Source organism: Athene noctua, chromosome 1 (assembly GCF_965140245.1).
Source record: "Athene noctua chromosome 1, bAthNoc1.hap1.1, whole genome shotgun sequence".
Lineage (NCBI taxonomy): Eukaryota > Metazoa > Chordata > Aves > Strigiformes > Strigidae > Athene > Athene noctua.
The window spans coordinates 134686873-134710356 of NC_134037.1; the positions used below are offsets into that span (position 1 = coordinate 134686873).

Genomic DNA, 23484 nt, shown 5'->3' on the forward strand with positions numbered 1-23484 from the left:
GATGTAATGGTAAGGCTACTAAACATATCTTCTGTATCTCCTTGGGGCCTATCCTCCACAAGCCAAGAATTACTATCCCCATCTATTTAGAGTGGTATATTCAAGCTGACAGCTGAAATAAACACAACAGAAAAGTACTAAGAAAAAAATGAATATACCTGTGAGCCATCCAGGGCTTGCAATGACATGGCTTCATCACCCAGCCTCCAGTACGAGCATACCTGCAGATCTGAAATAGTTTCTAGCAAAGGGCTGTTTAAGGTCTCTGGCAACAATAAACTTAAGAGCCCAGACAAAAGACCAGTCGCTCCAAACACAATGTAAGGCAGAGACCACTGTACAGATTTCTGGAAAAAAGGAGAGAGAGTTAGGTTGAGATCAGTTCTCTCTAGTTCATACCGCATATTAAAGCACTTAACGTTTGCCAGATGGAATGGTTGTAAAGGTTATGTTCATATTTAGCATAGAAGTTATCAGTCTTACTTTTCTTTTTTTTTAACCAATATTGTCAATTGTATCTTATCAATACAATTAGACCCACACAGATTTTGGGATGGACTTTAAAACAAATGCCTGTTGAATTCATATTCAGTTCTTGTCCATAACATATCTAGTTTTTAAACACACACAACATCTCTTTGTAGAAGGAAAGAGGTGTCAAAGAATCACAGACAGGCTGGTTTGAAAAGATCTCTTGAGGTCATCCAGGCCAAATACCTACTCTAAGCACGACCACAGCCAACAGTAAGTCGGGTCAGTCATAGCTTTGTGCAACCAAGTACTGAAAAAACTCCAAGGACAGTGATTCCCCCTCTGAGTAGACTGTTCCAGGGCTGCATTAAGCCTCTCAAAAGAAGTATTTTCCAAATTTCCTATCTAACCCCCAAGCCAAAAATCTGTGGCCACTGACCCCTGTTGAACTGTTCCATGCTGCTGGGAAGGTCAAAGGTACAATATTCTCTCAAGCTTTCATCTGAAGCCACACACTCTAGTCCCCTGACCATCTCAGTTACCCTCCACTGGACCCTCCCAGATTTTTCAACATCCCTCTAGAACTGGTAGGAAACACATACTGAATTGGGCCTGATGTAGCTCAGTGTGAAGTTTGCCTGTTTGTGAGGAGAAGACACTACTAGCTCCCTTTTAACTTGTCATCCACTGTTGTACCCAGATCTCTTCCAGCAAGGTTTCTATTCAGCCAGTTGGTTCCCAGCCTCTACTGACCATCTAATTAGTCCACACCAGAAACAGAATTTTATTCCTGTTAGCCTTCATGGGATTTCTGTTGGCCCAGAAGGTCCCACTGGGGTCAAGACCTACAAGATCTACCAACACCATTTGGTGTGTCAATCATTCCTTATTTTGCATACTCTAAAAATATGAGGAGGATGTATTCTATCTTATCACCTACTTGTCACCACACCAAATTCCGAGCCTGTTGCTATCCCTTTGAGCCTGGTGGTCTATGCAACATACCAATCTAATATTCCTTTCATCCAGAACACACTTCCTCAGCTTCCAAACAAGAATGTTGTGGGACGTGTCAAAAGCCTTACAAAAGCCCTTCCTGCTCTCCTCCCTTTCCTCATCCATATTACTTTCTGTGATGAAATGGCTGACTACCAAATCAAACTGGCTGAGAATGAATTGTCCTTAGTAAATCCGTGTTCACTGATCTTAATTACCTTCTTGGCCTTCACATGCTCAGTAACAGACTCTGAGAGGTCATGTCCCATGATCTTCCCAGAGACTGAGTCTGAGCTGCTCAGCCTGTAACTCCATGAATCCACCTCCTGATCTTAGAGACTCACATACCATTAGCTTTTTCTCCCCACAGTTATCAGTGACCTTTCTCTACAACAACGGTTTATCACAGATGACAGACACTTGCCTCACTATCACAGCCAGCTCTTTTACCACCTCTTAGGGAATCCTATCCCACAGAATGGAAAGCTTTCTGCTTTCAGTGTTCTTGAACCTATTGCTCCTCCACTGTTTGCTGGCCCTCTGCTTCCTCAACTGTGCTGATAGGGTCCTGGAGTCAGGTTTTGCCTATGAAGACTAAAGCAAAATTGTTAAGTATTTCAGCTTAAACCATCTCATCCACCAATAGCCTGTCCATCCCATTCAACAAGGGGCTAAACATTGTCTCTAAACTTCCTTTAGCTGATGGAATCCCTATTTATGTTCCTTGCTCGTTTTAGCTTCAATTGAGCTTTGGTCTTCCTGTCATCACACCTGACAGCCTAAGTAATGCTTGTACTCCTCCTTTGGTGCCTGTCCCTGTTTACACATGGCTTGTTACAAGCAAAACTACAATGGGGAAAGGTGTGTGCAAAAGTATGAGTCATCTACAATATAGCTCCAAAATGTGTACATTCACTTTCAGATGTCTGATAAAGCAGGCTCATCTAAAAAAAGGCAAGAGTTTCACTGTTTGTTTCAAAAACTCACTTTGTATAGCATAAAGTAGTTCTAAATTGAGAAAACAGGCTGTGATCAAATACAAGAGCAATATTTCATCTCTCATCTCAGCAACTAACTTTTTGCATTCCCGTCCTTTTTATAAGATCACCAGACAAGATACTGAAAATGCATTAAAATAGTTGAAATTCCAAAACACAAAAATTCTTAATTCTTTCCCCAAATCAATGTTAATTTGTTATGTAAAACAGAGCTATTTTCACTTTCATGGCACCCCTTAAAATGTGATGATCCAAACTTCAGGTCTCCCGCAGTGCCTTATCTCTGCTAGATACAACATAATGGATGCCCCAGCTGCTACATAAAAACTGTCTCTTAAATCTACCTGGGAGACCTGCACCAGTTTTGGCTTTGCCTGTTGTATGCTAGAGGTGCTCACACTCTCACCTCCCCAAGGTTTCATTCTGCAGATTACAAGGCTCACTGTGCGCATCTGCCCTTCTGCTAGCCCTCTGCCTGACATAACAAGATGGCAAATGGCAGAAAGTTATACTAGATGAAATCTGTTGCATTAAAGGAATTGCCACTTGACCTCAGCATGCAATTTGTGTGAGAAACTGGCACACTCTTCTACCTGCATAGGCATAAGACTATAGAACAAAATAACAGTATCATCCCCATGTTTCATTTAGAATTTTTCTTTGCCTTGAGACTGCTGTGAAGTTTCTGCCCAAAAGCCTCACTGGTATATCAGGTCTAAACCTCATCTTCCTTCACTGAAAGATAAAACACTTTGCTCATAATTATAGTCCATGGATATTCAGTGAAGTGCACTGCCAGTAAAACGAATTTATTCTCAGAAATATGAGTTATTGAGCCCATATGCTTTATCTTGATGCAGTAGACCTTTGACTACATGAGGTTTTTGCTATAGCTCGCTTAAGGTTTTAAAATTGAGTACTGCCATCTTGTATTCTGAAATTACTATATTGCTGAAGTCCACTAGCTAAGTCCCAAAATTCTTTACAGGGCTAAAACACCTTCTGAAGTAAGTAATGTTGAGTTTTGTCTCATCACACAGATTATATCACAATGCCTTTGGCCTACCACAATACTGTTAAGCCACGCCATTTATATATCTTTGTTTATGTACATAATTTATCCAAAATACTCCCACCTCTTTAAGACTCTAATACATCAGAGCCACAAAATTAAAATATACATAACAGTGGGAAATTCAGACAAACCAGTGAAGGGACGAAAGGAGCAATGATTCCACCGACACGGGAAAACATGGAGCAGGCACCCATTCCAACATTCCTAAGAAAATAAAAATCATTAATCAGTGACATGTGCATAGTAGAAATTATAACTTTTCAAAAATGCCACTGAGCAAGAAAAAAAATAAATCTCAATCATGACCCTGACCACATTAATTGGCAAAGTCAAACGTAACTGAAAGCTTCCCAAGACAGGAATTAAAACATATGTTTTGTGCTTAAAGAGAAGCAAAAATCCTCTGCACATTCAGAATTCTAACATACATACACATATAGAGAGCAAAAAAAGTGCTATTTCAGTTAAAGCATCTTGTCTCTGCCTGAAACTTTGGCTAAGTTCCTTTATCCAAATCCAATTTATCAGCAGGTTTGCTCATTAAAATACCACAGTATAGTTTCACCGGTGGCTGATGATTGACAATAATATGTGGTTAAAATATCTATTAAAAATTGCACCCATATGATAGATGCTTTTGTCTGCTCTGTCAGCACAAGCACGGGGTACTACTGCCTCTAGTGAGTGAACCCTTACTGTTGCTTACATATGGCCTACGAAACATCAAGTTACTTTTACAAAGCTTATTAGCCAGTCATCTTCAGTGCTGCTGGTTAAGCAAGCATGAATGTTTAATAGAGTTGTCTGGTTTATAAAGCAAAGAAAAAGTTATGAATATCACTCATTAAATAAATATCAGCAATACTTTTGTTATCCTCATCAGTGAAGAGAGGACTGTGAGCATACCAAGCAGCCAAAGGACTATTTTATTGTTATATAAAGAATATGGTTAGTCCAAAGAGAACACTGCAAATTTGAGGGAAGAGAAAGTGAGAACAGGATAAGAGAAGAAATTTAGCATATAAAACTACAGATAATCATTATATGTAACTGGTGTTACCTGATCACTGTGGGATAGAGTTCTGACGTGTAGATGTAGACAATGTTAAATGCAGCACTGATTGTCAGCTTCCCCAGCAAAGACAGAGAGCGACTATTCACCACTGCAAACACTCCAGTATCTGACAGAGAAAATGTGACCCTTGTAAGGCTTTTGAGCACTCAAATACATCTCCGTAATAATTTCAATCACACAACAGTATGGAGTGAAAAGGAATCTACTGAAGAACCTGCTATGACAGCCAAGTGTTCTTCTATTAAAGGACAGTATTTGTCAGAGGTGATCTGTACCTTCAGAACTCTAAAAACTCAAGAGAATCCAAGAAGCCTTCTTTTAGGTGGCAATGGCAGAAACCATCCAACATAATTTATATTCTGTGTCTACAGATTTATTACCTTTACCTGTGCAAACAAATTTGTACAAAGAGGAAAACTCTCTATTGTGACAAAATAACTGAAAAAATGGATTTTGAATTCACGTCAGACTTGCTGCTAGGGCAAAATTGTGTCCATTCTATTAAATATAACCCAATAGAAAAAAGCCGCATTCCAGAGTTCCAGAGACCACAGAATGGAACTATTGCTCAGTACCAGAAAAAAGCGGAACTGTTTTCCTTTCCTTGTCTTCAGTGTTATAATAAGCATCATCTTCAAAGAATTAAAATCCCACATTAAGGCTCTACTAAAACATCAAATTTTAGAAGTGTGACATAAAAAAAATTCCTATAAACATAGTAAAAGCTAGAACTAAAACTCAACATTTTCTGAGTCTACCACTAACACAATACTAAACTAGTTCTGTCGGTAAGTTGAAGAAAAGAATAATGGATACATTTTTCAAAAGTCAGCAAGGTTTTTCTAGCAACAAGAGCCCTATTCAGTGTCATTTCCATAGTATAACATGCTTCCAACATTATTACTCTGGAAGAAAAACCAAAGACAGGCAGACACTGTAAAGAAACCAAATATCCCATCCAGCACAGTTTTGTCAGAACAATCAGTGCTTATTTGCTTATACTGGGCACATCAGAACACGCATTAAACACCTCCCAAGGAAGGCTACAGCACAGACACAGGTGCTTGTTTCTGGCCAGTTAGCCATTTTGCTTCCTAAGGCACCTTACCGCTGGCTGACTTGGGCAGCTCAGCACACAGCAGGATTTCCTGCGGTCTTGCAGTTCTGTCCTCTGAAAGAATCTTTCTTTTCACATGTTATACTTGGACTGGTAGGCAAAAACTACTTCTTGACTGCTACCAACCTAACCAGAATATCTCTGAGTGTCCAGGCTCAAGCATGTGGAATACTTCTGGAAACTTGAGTTGCACCCCTTTAAAAAAGTTTTATCTATTAGATTCATCTAGAGCAACTTATGCACTCTGTCATCATAAATGTTTAATCTTTTTGATTCACGCTTCAAATGTTCGAAGCATTTTCTCTCCTCATGACAGGTGTTATACATGCACAGATCTTACAAGCCAAGATGAATTTATATATCTCATTTTAAAAGGAAAAATTGCTCACTATGCAATTTTGTTTCCATTATTTTGAAAAATATTCAAAAATGAAGAAAGGAACATTAGTGTGTCTTTACAAAAAAGACATTTCATTTCATATTTCTTAAACACTCCTCGCTTCAGATTTTCAGAATGCTCTCTGAACTGTTATGGGCCACATTACTAATACTACAATCACACCAGTATTACTCACTGCTCTGTAATGTTCAAAAGATAGAAACTTGCCCCAAAATTCAATTCTTAAGATATTTTGACATTGGTTTTTCACTTGGAGAGATACATACAAGTTGTCTGGGTACTACTTACACTGACATATCATTTGGCTAATGGAGATAATCACAAAGAATGAGGTTTCTTGGGGTAAGTCACAAACACTGGAAAGGAGCGATTGGCATGATCAGAAGTAAGAGGCAGAATCCAAAGACAAAATTTCAATTCCAAACCTTTCTATCAAGCTTTCCTTAAGGTCTTGGGAAGGTTGCTGCTTATACCTTTTGTGACTTAGCTTCTCTGGCTTCAAAAATTGATACTTGCATGTAATATGAACCTAATCTACTGGCAACCATCACATTCTTAGGCTGTAGGATGCTATGTTTACCAATTCTTATCACATACTCCAGAAATAAGAGGAAACATTTACCTTTCTTTTTAGGAAGAAACATGACAATAAGACAAGCCAATCCTCCCAGGAACAGAAATGCACTCAGTGTTCGCTTCCGACCAAACCTGATGTGCAAGGATAACAAAGCTTTATTCTGCATTAGATCTGTAGCTTCCAGAGCAATGAGTCCTCTAAATTCACGTTGTCTCTATTTGCAGTTGGAAATTCTGAACGCCATCTCCCACAAACACTTCCTCTCACGCTGCTTTTAAACAAGCTTCTATTGCACTCTTAAAATGAGCACCAAGAAGTCTTTATGCAGCAGCTGACAATTTCTAGGATTTTGATTTGCTTCCCACTGTGTGTGCACGTTTGTAAAGCTCCTCAGGAGACATGTAGAGAAGAGATTGGGAGGTGAATTCTACAAAAAGTGAAAGACATTGTCCAGAGTATCACGGCTCAGGAAAAGGCTAAATATCTGAATCAACAGCCCTGCTCACATGGTAGTGCACACAGCAACTATTACACGAAACCACGCGACAGTTTCAGCTGAGTTTAGTTGCAACAGCTTTGAGTAACAGCGAGAATGGGGATTAGGAGACAGAGGTGAGAAGAACGCCATCTCGTGTTTATCATGGAGTCAGCACAGCGAGGTTCGACTGATCTAAAAGATCAGCCTCCTCTCCGAGACAAATTTAGGTGGCTCATTATTAGTAGATGAGCTACTGCGAACAAGCTAAACTGTTATTTGAAACAAGGATACATAAATGGCACTTTCAAACTGAAGCAGGAAGTCCCACACAACGGATATAAACTAGGAGATACAATATACAGGAAACCTATCTTTGAGAAAAATTATAACAAATCCAAACCCTGAACGGGTTAATAATTTTCATACTTACCACTTTTGGTTAATCAAATAAATACAGATTGGGTACGCTGGGATTTCTATCAACCCTGAAAGGGCTAAATTGGCATAAATACTTCCACCTAAGTCACCCACATTAAGGGTAAGACCGTAGTAAACCAAGCTGCACACAAACCTGCAAAAGACAGAAAAAGAACAAAATCAGAGTTGCTGTTTTGCCTGCAAAATCAAAGCACTGGTCTGGCACAATACACTATAAACTGTATTTAGTGTTTCAGAGGATGGGTCTAACGTTTCTCTACAGGTGTATGATGCTGTCTAGGTAAAGAAACTATTTTTGTCTCTGCACAGACTCAAACCCCGAGTTAAACTTAAGACTACACTTAAGAATGTGCATAAACCAGAATAAAGTTAAAATATGATCATGACTGTATTTTACTTGAGAAATTATGTCGTTGTCCTTTTTGGTTTTAATCAGGTTTCACTTCATCCATACTCTTCCAAATTGTGTGTAAACACTTTCTCAAACAGTTCAGATGATACTTCACCTTTTAATTTCTACACCCTGGTCCAGTTTTATCCATTTTCCAAATCTGATTTTTTTAATTTTTATTTTGTAACTCTGACTGGCTGTCATCTTTACAGAGAGGAAAGAAACATGTCACTAATTCATCCTGCAGGAAATCAGCAATTCTCATTTAAGGAACAGAAAAATCAACTATTCTGTAGCAAGCTCTTGGAAAAACAACAGGAAAACAGCTCTGTGTTATCTGCTGACAAAAATAATGCCATTTGTTTTTTTCTTAATCAATACATCTTCCCCAAATATATGCATTACAAAAACAACCGTATGAACAGTAATGCCAGAAGACTCACACACCATCTCACACATAAGGTTTATTTCAAAGCAGCAGCAAAAGAGGTCAGGGTTAGCAGAGATCTCTGTAAAAAAACAGGCACTTTTTGGAGTTAAACTTCCACTTAACAACTAGAAGCAGCATCATGGGTTCCTGCTCCTTCCTACAGCAACTGCTAGCACTGGTAGCACTTTCTCTTAAGAAAATAGACACATTCAATAGACAAGGTAGGCCACCCACCTGCTAACGGGCTCCTTACACACAAAACAAAGAATAATCCCTGTGACTCAAAGTACTGACACAGCACTAAGCCAAAAAGGAGGACAGCATAACTAATCTCACCAGCCTTTCAGGGTCAGAAAGGGAGAGGTAGCTCTCAACTGAGACTCAAGAAGCATGAAAGAAACACAACGCCTCAGAACGAGACTGTAGAAATGGCTTCGTGTTAGAAATGCACTAAGGAAATACTATAATACAAGGATCCTTTTTAGGTACAGTGTCTCTAATAATACAGGCTGAGACTAAGTACAATCTGCAGAGTGAGCCAATTCTTAGCAAGATGCTCTCTCAAAGACTTAAAGAGACAACAGGAGCACAGCAGGGCCTACAAAGTATTTCAAGTACCAGGTAAACATCATGATCAAGGTGCGTCCCAAGAGAATCTTGTATCGGAAGAGATCCAAGAAGCTGCCAGCCTCTCTGGAGCTCCTCTCTGCTGGGAGTTTTAATGAGAAAGTGCACTTCTGCTTGCGGTTCCTCTTCGCAATGAGGTAGAGGGCATCTTCTGCTTCATTCAGTCGGCCTTGTGAGTAAAGCCAGCGGGGGGACTCTGGAATGAATCTGAAACACACATACATACACAGACAGCTTTAGGGCTCTTCTCTTCTGTGAGGCTGGACTTGTGTACAGAAATAAGGCTGAAATACATTTCTGTATTAAAAAAAATAAATTCAAACAACCCTTCAGGTATAAAATTCACTTACTGAAACAGAGACAAAGCATGATGAAAGGAAAGGGAACATAAATCATGTGTAATTTAGATACCAAGAAATTACATTGATTATATATACACATACCATAATACAAGTTACAGTATCATTAGGACCCTGTCTTCGGAGAATTGAGAGGTACTACATTACTACAAGTAACACAGGATGTTTTTGTAACACCAACTAGTTGTCTTCCATTTTCCAACTTCTTCCCAAATTCTTTCCTGTAGACAAGAAAGCAGAGGCTATGCAAAGACCATGCTCTTGCTCCCTATGTGCACTGTTCACTTAATAGATCTATAACTCCAACACAGCCTACAAAACAAATCTATTATTTTCAGATTCCCAGAGCTAATTTAAACTTCAGCCTTTTGCCAGAAACTTTAAGATTCTTGCCTCTGATCAGAGATAACATTTTTCCTTTAAATTTAAAGGAAAGTGATTCTGTGCTTACATAAAAGAAAAGAGCTTAGAAGGGCACATGTTTTCTTCCCCATGAAAAAAAAATAATCCAGTAGTATTTTCTGCACAGAGTATTTTTAAGCAATTTGAGAGGGAGGCAGTGTGAAATCTGGAATAAGAAAATCCTTTCTTAGAGTAAGATAGGCCTCTGAGCACACCTCTGAAGTCCCAAGCGTAAAGCACTTCAAAAAATTGTACGTATCACTCTGAAAGTTAAAAATTCTTTGCCAAAGGCCCCAAACACCAATAAGTTTTGAAATATCGTGTGTCATCTCTGCCTTTCACCTCAGGAACAGCCTCTAAGACCTTTCCCTGAGTTCTGATGCTTCCTTTGAAAAAGTGTGTTGTTTCTTCAGCAAAGAGTTTTATTCAGTTAGTTACTGAAGTTAAATAGTTGTTGGAAGAAAAAAGCCTTAATTTAAACAGCTGCTAAAGTTATTTTCTTCTTTCAGTTACTGAGATTTTGCTATCAGGAAGTATATAAGAAAAGAAGTGCGTACTGCATCATATAGCTTTCAGTGCTGAAGTCCACAGACATAAAACCCCTACTACCTTAATAAAGAAACCATCTTCCTATCCACATTTGAAAAATAAAAGGAAGCTGCCCAGTTTTTCTTTTGCACGTCACCTTTAAGACTGTATGTGTAAGCAATGTTGATGCTGTTCCTTCTGTGTAATTATAAGAGAAACATCATGTTATCACATAACTGCAAAAACATTTTTGTGTCTTTAACATGTGTATACAGTGTCTTGTAGCATACCAGACAACAGTTTAGATCATCTACATGTACCAGTTAAAGAATAGGATGTGCCTCTACACCACTCTAGATAGAGACTGTTCCCATCTAGAGTAATAATCCATACACAATACAACGTACACTTATGTTTTCAAATGCTGCAGCACCACTATTTAAAGAAAGCACAGAACTTGCGGTGGTAGAGGTTGAAATACTTCAGTTACACCATTTCAAGCCATCCTATAAAGGCACCTTGACTTAATAGTTTGGTTTGTTTATTTCTTTCTTTTGTTCTTTTTCCTATTTTTGACATCTTTCTTGATGAAACCTGGTTTGAAAAATAACTTACACAGAGAGAAGAAAGACGACTGTTCCTTCCAGGTTAACCACAACAGCCAGAGTCCTCCAGGAGCGAATGAAGTACCCTAATAAAGCATACTGGGCAATTCCCACAGCAAAGAACAAGCCACCAATAGATCCTAACATACAATTGAAAACAAAAACCATTATCACTCCTTTAAGGAACATTAGAACTCTTAACACACCGGATCAGACAAAAACTAGCGCTTCATTACGAAAATTCACTCAGCAATACAGGCAAAGCCACAGATATCTGACCAAATATTTTGTCCTTCACACATACAGGGCAGAAGTATTACAACTAACTGCAAAGACCAGTAGTCCCAAAAGCACTCTTCTACATCCTCTTCACCCAAAGCCCCATAAAGAAGTAAGTCTTGTAATTCCAAATATAAGTATGTTTTAGATTTGTCTGTGTAAAAATAAATCCTACAAACCATTTGAAAAGCAGTATTTTTAGGAATATATAGTATTCATTTGTAGCTATCATAATTTTAAGATATCCTGTTTCAAAACCGTTTCAGCATATTTGTCACTGACTAAGCCAGGCCCCAGAACTGTGATGGTACAATTTATACTCATACCTGAAGGACAGCTTCAGCATTAGCAACCAAGACAGTTAAGGGTGTCTGTATCTTTTGTTCTAAATTCTAAGGTTGATTACCACATGGGACTTTTTTTTAAACACATAAACAACAGTTGTCTCATCATCCCATTATATAAAAACACTTTTGGTTTCTTTTTGAGAAGACCAGGAATGAAGGAATTGATATTTAGCATACAAACACTAAGCTCTGTTTAGCAGAGCCCAAAATTCTGATGGACAGAGCTTAACTGTCACAAACCTTGGATGAGTATTCAATCGTGTAACGTTCACAGGGGATGTTTCAACTGGACCTTTGTCAAGTTGAGCAATGCAGAAATCTGAATGGGCCCAAGTCACCTACTGTGCTCATCTGAGGTTCATACAAAACAAAGCAGGGCTCAAAGACTGTGGTCACACAGTTCGATTCACAACTGCTATGGTGTTAGCTTTGGTGGTGAGACTGAAATCTATAAATTCTGACAATAATATAGTGGCACTCAAACTTTACCTGCTAATGCCCAGTAGGCAGTACCCACACACTCATTGAGTAGAACAAAGGCCACCAGTGACATCCCACCATTCATCATCCCTACCAAGAAGCGAGAGATGGCAAAGAATTCATATGAGGGTGAGAATCCATTTGCAATGGCAAACAAGATGTCAAGAGCAAAACCTGGAAAACAAGGCAAAAGGTTTCATTTCAGAAGAGTACCTAAAGAAAAACAGAAGATTTATCAGTATCTTTACTTGATGTTCACTGGCATCTGTCCTAAGTAATCACAGTCAACAACTACAACACAGGTTTGGGAAGAAATTTAAGTACCTGAAGTCAGCATCATAAAAGGGGGGACACAAAAGGAGTGGTTTCGGATATGTAATTCCAGTACTAAACCTTCAAATTCAGTTCATAGCAGAAAATTTGTTCATATACTCAGAACTGCTGTCTGGCTTCAGTTAAGATGGCTTGATATTTATCTCCATACAGAAGCCGCAGATTAAATATGAGCAAGCATCTCCCCTTATTCTTGGAAAGTAGCCTGTGCAAACTAGAGAAGAGAAACATTACCAGGGGACAGTACATGGGGAGTTTGCACTGCATAGCAGGCCCACCTTTATCTGCTTTGAATGAGGTTGTTCCTTTGAAAAAAATAATCCATTTTTTTTATTCTACATGCTCATCCATTGATACACAACTTTATAAATACACTCATAAACCATGAAGTTCCAACTGTTGTTTGATCTGGGGACAGTAAAAAAAGCTTATGAGCTTCAAAACATGAGGAGGATCACAAATACATAAAAATTAAATCATGCAGATAGAAGATAAAAAGGTGCAACAAATTCCTATCAGGTTATACATTAAGAACATTGCTAATAAGTTACTAAAAATATTAACTGCTACCTGTGGAGATCCTATGAGCATGACATGCATGAGTGCAAGCCCTTATGGTATGGTTCCTAAATCCAGAACACCTCCCAGTGTGATCGGTGATTGAATAGTTAAATCACTAATTTCTCATCCCTGAGAGATATTCCTGAAGTATACCGGAAGTACAAAACAACAAGAAAAAATCAAGATCACAGCACATGATTCACTGCTGTGTATCAAGCTCTCAGCAGAAACTGGGCTCTTGCACTGATCTTCAGAGACACAACACATCCACTTCATTCATTTTGTTAGGTGGCAGTAGTTACCTGTGAGATAGACTTTCTTCCTTCCGAAGCGATCTGAGAGCTGGCCAAAGGAGATTGCTCCAACAAACACACCACTGAAGTAGAAAGAACTGGCAGCACTGACTTTGTACGATGTGTTGCCAATTAAAAACCACTGGATGGAGGGGAGGAAAAAAAAAGTGAATTACCCAGAATCCAAGCAGTTCAGTAGTTCACCAACAGCTAACAGTTGGAGGGAGATGATACAGATTTTAAGGAAGATCAAACTTTGCCTAAATCTCCAAAGCATCACATTCAGTCAGTCATCAGACAGTCACCAAAACACAACTGCTGCCTCCCAGACTCAGCAGGTGGTACTGACCAACTGCACAGTTCCCCCAAATCATGTGCAGTCTTTGATTCTGAAATCAAGGACAGATTCCTCAGAATATTGTAATTTTTGCAGCCTTCTCCCACTCTCCTTTTCATTGCCTTTTCTCACATAAATCTATTAGCTTAAATAGACTCAGTCCTACCTCCTGACATATGTCACTGTGGTGTGTAGGCACACTAATCAAAAATAAAAACTGTAGTTTATGTCCAAAGATAATCCTGCATGCGCTCCTCCTCATGAACTGTCTTGTCACTAAGAAACACCTTGGTAGCATTAGACAGGGCATCTTTTTTACAGTGTACTTTGTGTCATTTCCCGTTCTTCTCAATTTCAAATGCAAACCTGATCTTCGTACGTTGGATTCTTACAGACTCAATGTCTCAGGTTGAACCTGACAGGAAATTCTTTCTCCCACAAAACTGCAGAATGAAAATATGCCACGCTTTCACTGTTCAAAAAATATTTCCTTTTGTATTCTAAAAGCTCCACATCTTATGTTCTTTTCTTTTTCTACTCCTCTTGCATCTTGAGATAATGTTTCCTTTTAGTGACACCCAACTTTTCTTCCTGTGCTGGTAAGCTGGTGATTATGTCATTATCCCTGCAATAACACTCTAATCTTCTCCTCATAATCTTCTCTTCCTCTACCAAAATCCCATTAGATATCCTTTCTAGCAAAGCTTATATTATTTCAAAGCTCACTTATAAACTACCTCACCATGAGAACAGAGCCATGCAATTAAACCTCACCAAGATTAGGGAACTAACAAAACAAAATCATTCAGAAGCTCCAAGAAAATAACTTGCTTACTCTCTGTATAGGCTTCATTTTGAATTGCCACTTTAATGGTGAGGTGTTTACTGATATGGTAGGTAATGGGCCCATAAAGCATCAAGACTGACAAAATTCAATTCTAAAACTAACCATGTGACCGCAAATCAGCTTCTGAAGCTTCTCTAGATTTTAAAAACAATTCCCAGAAAAATACAGTTGTATAATAGCATATGAGATTAATTTTATCTTGAAATAACATGGTCAGTTTGTTTTATAAGAGCTACAAGAATAATGCCCTAACTTTTGGTATAAAAATTTTAAAAAGCTGCCAACACTGAAACTCAGTGACATTAGATGCTTTCTGAATCATTCAGGGATTAAGGGATAATTTAGTTGTGAAGCAAAATTTGTTCTACAAATTAATCTCAACAGCTAAGAAGCCCTTTAAAAGGCTGAAGGCTTTTCTCCTCTACATAAGGCATGTTACATGTATATGCTTGATATTCATAAATGAAGCTTTTTACATCAGAATATTTTTCAGTGTAGATCTGCAATGGTCATGTTATTACAAAGTGATGCCACAATATAAGCATTTAAAACATCCTCCTCAAATGTAGAAAAAGCTTCTTTACAAATTAGTAGTGAAATTAGATAGTGATGAGCTATCCCCCAAATAAGTGTGATCTCACTAAAATCTTTGTATTTATCACATAACTTCCAAATATACCACACATTCAACTAACAACATCTTAAAAACAACCTGTATATCAACAGTAGCAAACAGGAGAGGTAACAAGATTTTATACACATAGGCCTTTACTAAGAAGTATGTTAAAGAACTACAAAGCAGAATCTATACAAGTTGCCTTGGGATTTTTAGTTTTGTATTTTTCAAGTAAACAATCTTTACCTGCCTTTCTTATTTATGCCAATGAAATGAATAAGAATCTTTATACCATTTATGCCTTAAACCACTGCAAGACTCCACAAACATGTCTGACTTGTCAAGTTTAAGAGAGTAGAAGATTCTTGGATAAATTAAAAAGCAAAAAAGAAAAGGGCCAGAGGAAGTTTGAAAACCTTACTGAGCTTTAAATAATGCTTAAAAAAATTCCACAGTCCATTAGGATTTTAATTTTAATAGTGGCATAAGTACTCATATCCTCTTTATTACCATAATAAGAAGCAATGCCTGTTGTGCACAACCACTTGGTACTATTCCAAATCTGGCAGTTTTTATTAATACGCTCACAACCAATAAAGTTAAGTGCTTTACAGGACTAATTCAGATAGCATTAATGCCTCTGGACAATAGCCATGAATTATCAAGTTGTACTACACTCAACTTGACTGTACAGCTCTAAATTCAGGTCTTCTAACAGATGCACTCAGATAGGACTTTTGCACAGGACAATTTGACATTAACAGATCCTGAATGCCCCAGGAAGGGCAAGTGTTGCACACAGAGCAGAGTCTGAAATCGCTTCTGTAGAGACTGTGGCTAGACCATGAAAGATGACACTTAAAAAACAGAGGCCACACCAATAAAGCTAAAACTTGGTTTGGGATAGGAATGGGGGGAGGTACTTTGTCCACCTGATTCTCCACTGCCCACATCTTCCTTCATATCTGGAGCTGCAAAAACTGCAGAAGCCACTTCCCTCCTTTCCAGTTCCTCCACCGTTTGCTAACTGCGGGACAGATGCATGCATGTGACCTTGGCAAGGGAATCACAAGAGGTGGCCAGAAAGAGCTCAGGGTCCATGAAGGACTTTGAGCACGTTAATACAATGAATGGCATGATTCCAGCTCAACTGCAGAACCAGGCTACAGGATCCAATACGTCACTTCCAGATGGAAAAGGCAGGAAGTTTTGGGGCAGAACTTTGGTCAAGCTGCATAACAAAATAAAGCTAGTTTTTGTTGCCAGTAAAGATATGATTACCTGTTCTCTATCTGGAGGTAGCACCTTTTTCGTTTGCCAAAACATGCATTAGTACTGAAGAAAGAAGCAGTGCAAGCAGGCCCCCACCAACTGACCCAGTAAGATTTACTACTCACACGTGAAGCAGCAAAACCCATTTCAGACTTACCTCAGAGACTATTGATGTGAAGCTGCTGCTGAAGTGTACATGCTTATGCACCTCGCTGCCATTGGCGGTCAGAAGCCATTCCCCAAAAGCTCTCTGCTCACTCGCTGACTGGTTGCTATGGCTCTGATTAGCCGAGAGCTCTTGGAGATCCCAGTGGTAGGGAGGAGTTGCGCCCACCAAAGCGATGAGGATGGCTTCAGTGGCCACGTAGAGCTGGCATGAAAGACAAAACACAAAGATGCTAAACATACATCCAGGCAATATTTCCTCTGCAGCTGGATCAAATCAGTGTTAAAAAACATTCTTATTTTATATTTGCCTTCTAACACTACAAGATGCCGTGTGTAGCCCCTGTCTACCAAATATCACATGCTACAGAACTACAACTTCAACATAATGGTTCTTGCACTTTTTATCTGTTGATTATTTCAGAGAAAAGTTCCCCTCCTGACACCCTTCCCTCAGAGGCCCCCCAACTCCCACACATAGCAGGTACCCCTCCTGAAGGCATGGACAGTTGTTAGTAGTACTAAGGAGACAAAATAAAACCATTCTTTAATGCAAGAACATTATTATATCCTTTCATTCTACCGGTATTGTTCATTCCTCTAATTTGATATTTGTAACAGATTTTCTCCTCCCTGTTTCATATCTATCTTCCCCAGTTTTACCAAAATTCTTTCCTATTTTTTAATGTTCTATGAATCTGTTTTACTCTTTTAAAAGACAGAAGCACGCATGTGAATGTACGTATGTGGTTTTTATTTATCTACACATTTATAAAGACACACACAAGGTCTAAATACAGTGATTAACAGCTGGCTTTGTTTAGGAAAGAATAAAACTGCTGGAAACCCCAGACATTTCAAGCCTGGTCCAGAGCTGGGTCACTGCTGCATGCTCAGAAGAACATTCACAGGCCACTGCTTTAACAGGCTACATTAAAACCCAGTGGTTTTAGACCTCTTTGAACATAGAAGTGCAACAGGTTCTGCAACAGAAGACAGATGACAAAGTCTTCTGAGACACAAAAGAAGCTGCTGGTAACAACACAAAGATCCCTCAATCTTCAAATAAAATTACCTCTTGTCTCAAGCCCTCACTGAGGAACAGTAACTCAGCAGAGTAGCTCATGACAAGAAAGAAAAAAACCAAAAAGGAAGAATGTACCCACAAGAAGTGTGTTCTCTCAGAGGACTGCTACACCCATAATTCTCAACACTGGGAAGACCATAGATAGGCACAAAAAAAGAAGTGAGGACCTCTGAATTCTGATGCAATCAACACCAGGTAATCCTGCTCTGTACAACAGCTGAGCAGTCAGAGTTACTCCCAGATCTAAATGAGAACTGCTACTAAATTAATACAGAGACCCCCCAAGTTACTACCTGAAAGCATATTCTTTCCATCAGCTCCTTATTGCATTCTACATGATAAACTGCTACTGTAGTGGCAGGAGGTAAAAAAATATTTTTCTAAAAAAATCATCCTCTTTCTATTTTTAAATATAAAATTATTGAACATCAAAGGGAATTTGGAAGAAAAACTACAATCTGTTAACTATGTTACTGTTTAAGCTAAAGAACAACTTGTAGATAGACAACGATGAAAAGAATTCATCTGGGAAAGAAGGCAATGACTAAGGCTACATGGGGAAAGAGGTGTTAAAAAGCTGAGTGGCCATGTTGCTAGGGATTTGTAGATACAGTACTCTCAAGAACAGTTTGAAACTACTGAGAAATGTGAATTACAAGTCATGATCTGTGGTGCATCTCTGTATTCTGACTTGCTCAGACAATTCCGTGGCAGGACTAAGTGATAACATCCTTGCTTTTGTCTTGTGAAATAATAAGCATATTTTTGAAGTAGTTCAGGAAATGAAATCCTCAAGGCATTTGCTTTAGAGAAAGAAAGCATAACACTTCTCAATTTTGCTCTAAGTGAAACCCACCCTAGCTACAGAAAACTAAATCAAAAAACAGGTAATTGCAAGCACACAAAGAAACACTACAGATATTTTTTCAATAAAAAAAATTCAGCTTTAAGCATCCTATTGGCTGCAGCAAGCAAGGCTATAACAAAGAAACACATTCAACTGATCTGTTGAATCAGAAAAATGTATGAAGATGGAGACATGTTTTGATGTTATCAAATAGTATTGCTCTATATCCAAGTTCACTGGAGTCACTGCTGACAAGACTTTTTTCAATAGATCATCTGCCTTGTACTTTGGGTAACAGGTGTGGTAAACTCTCTTCATTTCACGCAAAACCCAAACAAAAACTAAACCCACAAAACACCCCCAAAATTCATTTACAATTCTGAAGACAGGAAACATTTTCTAGAAGTGGTCTTAAAAACACAACAAAGCAAACTCTAAATGCAAAATACAGTTTTTATCGTTCAAGTAAGAGTTTATGTTAATGAACTTGGAGATTCACCCTCAAGAATTCTAAATGCTTGCCCTTAGCAGTAACATAGTTGTGGAGACTGGTGATCACTATAAAAGCAAATCAAATAGAAATACTATAAAATGGCTACACTATATGCACTGTGGCAAACAAAGCCCTTCATTTTTCATTTGTTCTATAACCCAAGTCAAATTTATGTCATTTAATGTATACCTTCTATTCATAAAACATTTTAATTGGCTTTATGTGGATGTTAACAGTTCCCTACCGAATTCCCTGTACTGATATGTATTAATCAAGATGAATACCAAGCACAGGGGGAGGAGGCAGCAGCTCATAGCCACTGATGATGAAATGCTGAGAATTTTGTTCATTTGGTTTATGCTTCTTCTATTTGTTTATATTACCTGTATGTTAAAATTTTATAGTCTGTCTAGATTAGAACAGGAGATTTATTAAAAGGCAACACCTTAATCTGTAAACTTTCACTTTCTCTGCAAAGCAAAAGGAAATTCATAGTTACCCATTTATTTCATTAACAGGCTTTGAAATTAACTTAAAATTAATATTTTGATATTAATATTAGTAGAAATGCCTGGAATGTCTTGATCAGCTTTCTTGGTGCTATTTTTCATAATAAATTACTTTCAAGAAAAACATTAAATCTCTAATAAGACTAGCGAGGGAGAGAAAGAACTGAAATAGTTTCATTTGTGTATAATAAAACACAGACACGAAAATAATTTAAGAAACTCTTTTAGACCTCATAATTTACCCATTATGAAGCACAAATGAAAAACAAAAGCAAGACTGAAACTCTACTAAGAAGTGCGTTCAGCCTTTTTAATCAGCTCAGCAATTCACAACCAGCCTGGTCATTCTAGACAAGTATCAGCTGAAGCATTCACTGGAGAATAAAATAATGAGTAAGCCACTAACTTCTGACCTTTCAAAGACAGAAACATTAAAACTCCACTTCGAGGAAAGACAGAAATTAAGGAAGAACAAAATGACCTTGCTCTGGTAGAAGCCTACCATGAAGAGATGGTTACACTTCAGGATTAGTGTAATTTCTCCCAAACCCATGACAAGCAGCTGAAAAGCTGGAGGGCCACCTCATTTTTGAAAGTCTGATGAGCTCATCTGCTCCGAGTTATTTCAAAAGGGTGATTTGCAAATAGCTTCATTGTACATGTTTTCCGAGAAGACCGTCCAAGTGGCAGCTAACCCCTGCGTACACGCATTTGCCTGACAGGGCCACGGGAACACCACGCACACCCTGTACCTGTACTCCTGCCTACCTAATGATGACAAAACGCCCAATAGCATTGGTGAGAGGACTGCAGGACACATACCTAAGCTCTCAACTCCTCAGCTCAAGTTGCTTGAATAATTGTCTTGTAGTCTATCACAAGAAAATGAATCTACCCTTTTTCCACCAACATGCAAAAGTGATCTTTATCAGCAAAATTCAGTGAAGTACTTTCAGTTCAGCACTTCTGTCACTAGTGCCATTCTAGAGATCCAGTATTTCTAGGTAAATCGATTCCATTTGAGATTTCTCAGTTATTGTCAATAAACCCAAGATAGAAGTCATGTCAGAGTCTGCTTCTAACTGGAAAGAAAAACAGAGGGTGGAATGCAGATGGTGACAAAGTCAAGTCAAAACAAAGTTTCACAAAGGGTTCTCCAACAATAAAACAATATTCTTCACACAACAAGATCATGAGTGAATTTAACTCTGAATATGCATACTTCATTAAACTGTGCCAATAACATGAGATTCTTTACCTCTTCCACCGCTCCATTCTCCCAAACACCAAAATACACAAAGAAGAAAACTTACCAGTAAGAGACAGGTTGCTATTATTTCCTGCAAGCTGGATTTCTCCACAGTGCTATAGATACAGATAATGAGTTTGCTGTTAAGAAGTCAGCTGTCAGTCTTGTACTGAAGCAAAATCTTCCAAGACAATTTATCTATATAGTTTGCTCCTGGACAGATGTAACAATTTATGGGATGGAAAAAAAGCTCGATAGGATTCCTCTACTGTGGTATACCAGTTTCTTTAATAAATTAGCACCCAGTGTGCTACCTACCACGGAAACATTAAAAATGACAATACTTTTTTTTCTTCAAAATAACGTAAGAGGTACAAGCAATGTACATGATACTAGGGAGACCTGGAATTTGCTAGAGACATAGAATGGAGAAGCAGGTGCTACAATGCTTCTGGCACCACCCTAAAAAAGCTCACAGCCTTGCCCTACAAAGCATCGAGTTCAGTGACGGAAAACCACAGAAATTTTACTATATGTTTAAACAGTTAGCACAACAGTTGACTGCATGCTGGGAGACTGAAAACATGAGTCCAGAACTGTTTCAGACAGTACAGCCTAAAGCATTTGCATTTTTGGAGTATGCTGGACTATGTGCAATGCTACTTAAGAAAGGCAAACATACTTCTCTAGCATGGACTCAGACTGCATCTCAGAGGGCTGGGACAGGACTTGCTACTGCTATGACTTGATCACCCTGAGCAAGGGAAATAAAGTCACCCTCACATCATTGGTTGACAGGCCTCTGAACCTAAGAAGTTATACGTATTATTTTTCTACCTTTAAAAACAAAAGGCAGAAAGAAAGCTTAGGTGCCTTATTTAAATATCTACAAATAAACTTCCAGTTCCTCTCTGCCAAAAATGCTCACCCACTGGTAAGTTAAAGAACCAAGCCAATAAACAAGAACCCAAATTACACTATAAATACTACTGCTGCTTGAACAGGAATATTCAAGAAAGTTTAATTACATCAATGTGCAATCAAGTGCTAAGACTCCTCAGCTGAACACCAGCTACAGATTTTCATCAACATCAGAAGCACCACTCTGCTCTTCTTGTGACGGACTTACAGGAGAACAGAGCAAAAGAATGCCAGATGTTCCTATTCCAGTTTATGAATGTACTACAAACCAGCCCAGGACTGAACCATCTCAGTGGCATTATGGGATCACACAAAGAAAAAGTCAGCAACTGCTTGTAAAGGAAAGCAGGAAATGTGGGCTGACAAGTATCAGGCAGAGTTTAGTCCTGCTTCCACAAGCATGATTATTGTTTTGTCTGCATTTCATCTCTGTCCCTCTTTCTCTCCCTATCTTCCAGGCTGTTTTGGCTATCAACATATCTGAGTCACAGCCAGAATCATAAGAGACCAAAGTCCTTCCTCGCCTTAGCATGCTGGTTTGGGATACTGCCAAAGAATATTGGGTGAGCATCTTAGTCTCACAGAGGGACTTCTGCTAAGACTATGAGAAGATCACGTTCTCAGCTGTGCCTGGGCTTCCTCCCTACCAAATGATTAAAGTACTTAGCCTGGTAAAAAGATGCAATAAAAGCATACACTGATTAGTTCAGAAGCTTCTGTTATTTAAGTATCCAGGCTAAAAGGCATTGCTGACATTTGTATAAGCTGCTTTCATTCCTTTATACATTTTAAGGACTTGCCTGAGGATAAGCAATTTGATCTACTTGTGTTTTGTTACTTGGGGTTTTGTTTGTTTGTTTGGGTTTTTTTTTTGTTTCTTAATTTAAAAAAGTCTCCGGTTTACTGCTATTTCAGAGCAATGTGGTGCTCCAGAACTGAAAGAACATTTTTTTCTAATTTTGTAATGGAACTTGCTAAACCAGCGATTTTCAACTTACAGCCTACAGGCCTCAGAAGTCCATGAATTACTTCTTATAGTTCTGGGAAAAATAATTAAACACAAAGCTGTCAGTAGGCTTAAATTCACTGTACAAGGATTTAACATCTTCAGTGGGAAGTCTGTAGGGGGTCTGCAAATTGAAAGCGATTGAAGAGCTCTGGTAGGTCTTTATATATTTTTAAGACACCAATAACTGAAGAGCATATTACAAACAGAAAGCTGGAATAAGATATATGTAGAACTCTCTTCAGCTTACCTGAAGATCTCAGAAGCTTCATTGTGCCTTCCAAGGCAAAGTCTTAACACTTTTTCCCCCCAAACCCACTAGAATTAGGAAAATGACCCTGTGAACACAAACACAATGTTTAACCAGGTTAAGTTCCCAGCTTAGTCAGAGATCATACTGTAAACAGGCAAGACCTAGAAAACAGATGCCATTGCTCCAGAGGGACTCCAGTTCCACTAGGCTGGTGCTTGCAAAAACCAAGCAGAGGTTTTACTTAACGCTGCACGTGAAGCACTACATTACCTATAAATAGAAGTAGTTACATTAACTACACCAGTTTAAAAAAAAAAAAAAAAAAGCATTTGAGCACGCAAAACTACAAAACTATTTGGGTCAGAAAAAGTAACCATCATGTACAAGTTGGAAACAATTATTCTGAGTTCAATTACACATGTATCTGTTTATTGCCTGAGAGAAATGGAGAGTCTTTAAAATGGAGGAAGTGACAGTGAAGAAAACCTTGATGATGTGGCTTGCTAGTGGAAAAATACAGGTAGCTTACTGTCTACAAAACATGGGAAGTTAGAGACTGTGTACACATGGGCAGGGAAGAAGGAAAGGGAGATAATGGGTCATAATGCAAATATTTTTAATC

General features: G+C 38.5%; 1 protein-coding gene across 1 annotated transcript in view; it reads right to left on the reverse strand.

Annotated features, from left to right (window-relative positions):
- Positions 1-23484, reverse strand: part of SLC22A15 (solute carrier family 22 member 15) — a 33952-nt gene that overhangs the window by 3989 nt on the left and 6479 nt on the right. The window contains exons 2-11 of the mRNA XM_074927846.1: positions 16490-16702; positions 13270-13402; positions 12083-12247; positions 10978-11107; positions 9065-9280; positions 7618-7758; positions 6755-6840; positions 4601-4721; positions 3672-3744; positions 159-347 (exon numbers count right to left, since the gene is read on the reverse strand). Coding sequence (XP_074783947.1) covers positions 159-347; positions 3672-3744; positions 4601-4721; positions 6755-6840; positions 7618-7758; positions 9065-9280; positions 10978-11107; positions 12083-12247; positions 13270-13402; positions 16490-16702 — 1467 coding nt within the window. The remainder of the gene's footprint in view (positions 1-158; positions 348-3671; positions 3745-4600; positions 4722-6754; positions 6841-7617; positions 7759-9064; positions 9281-10977; positions 11108-12082; positions 12248-13269; positions 13403-16489; positions 16703-23484) is intronic.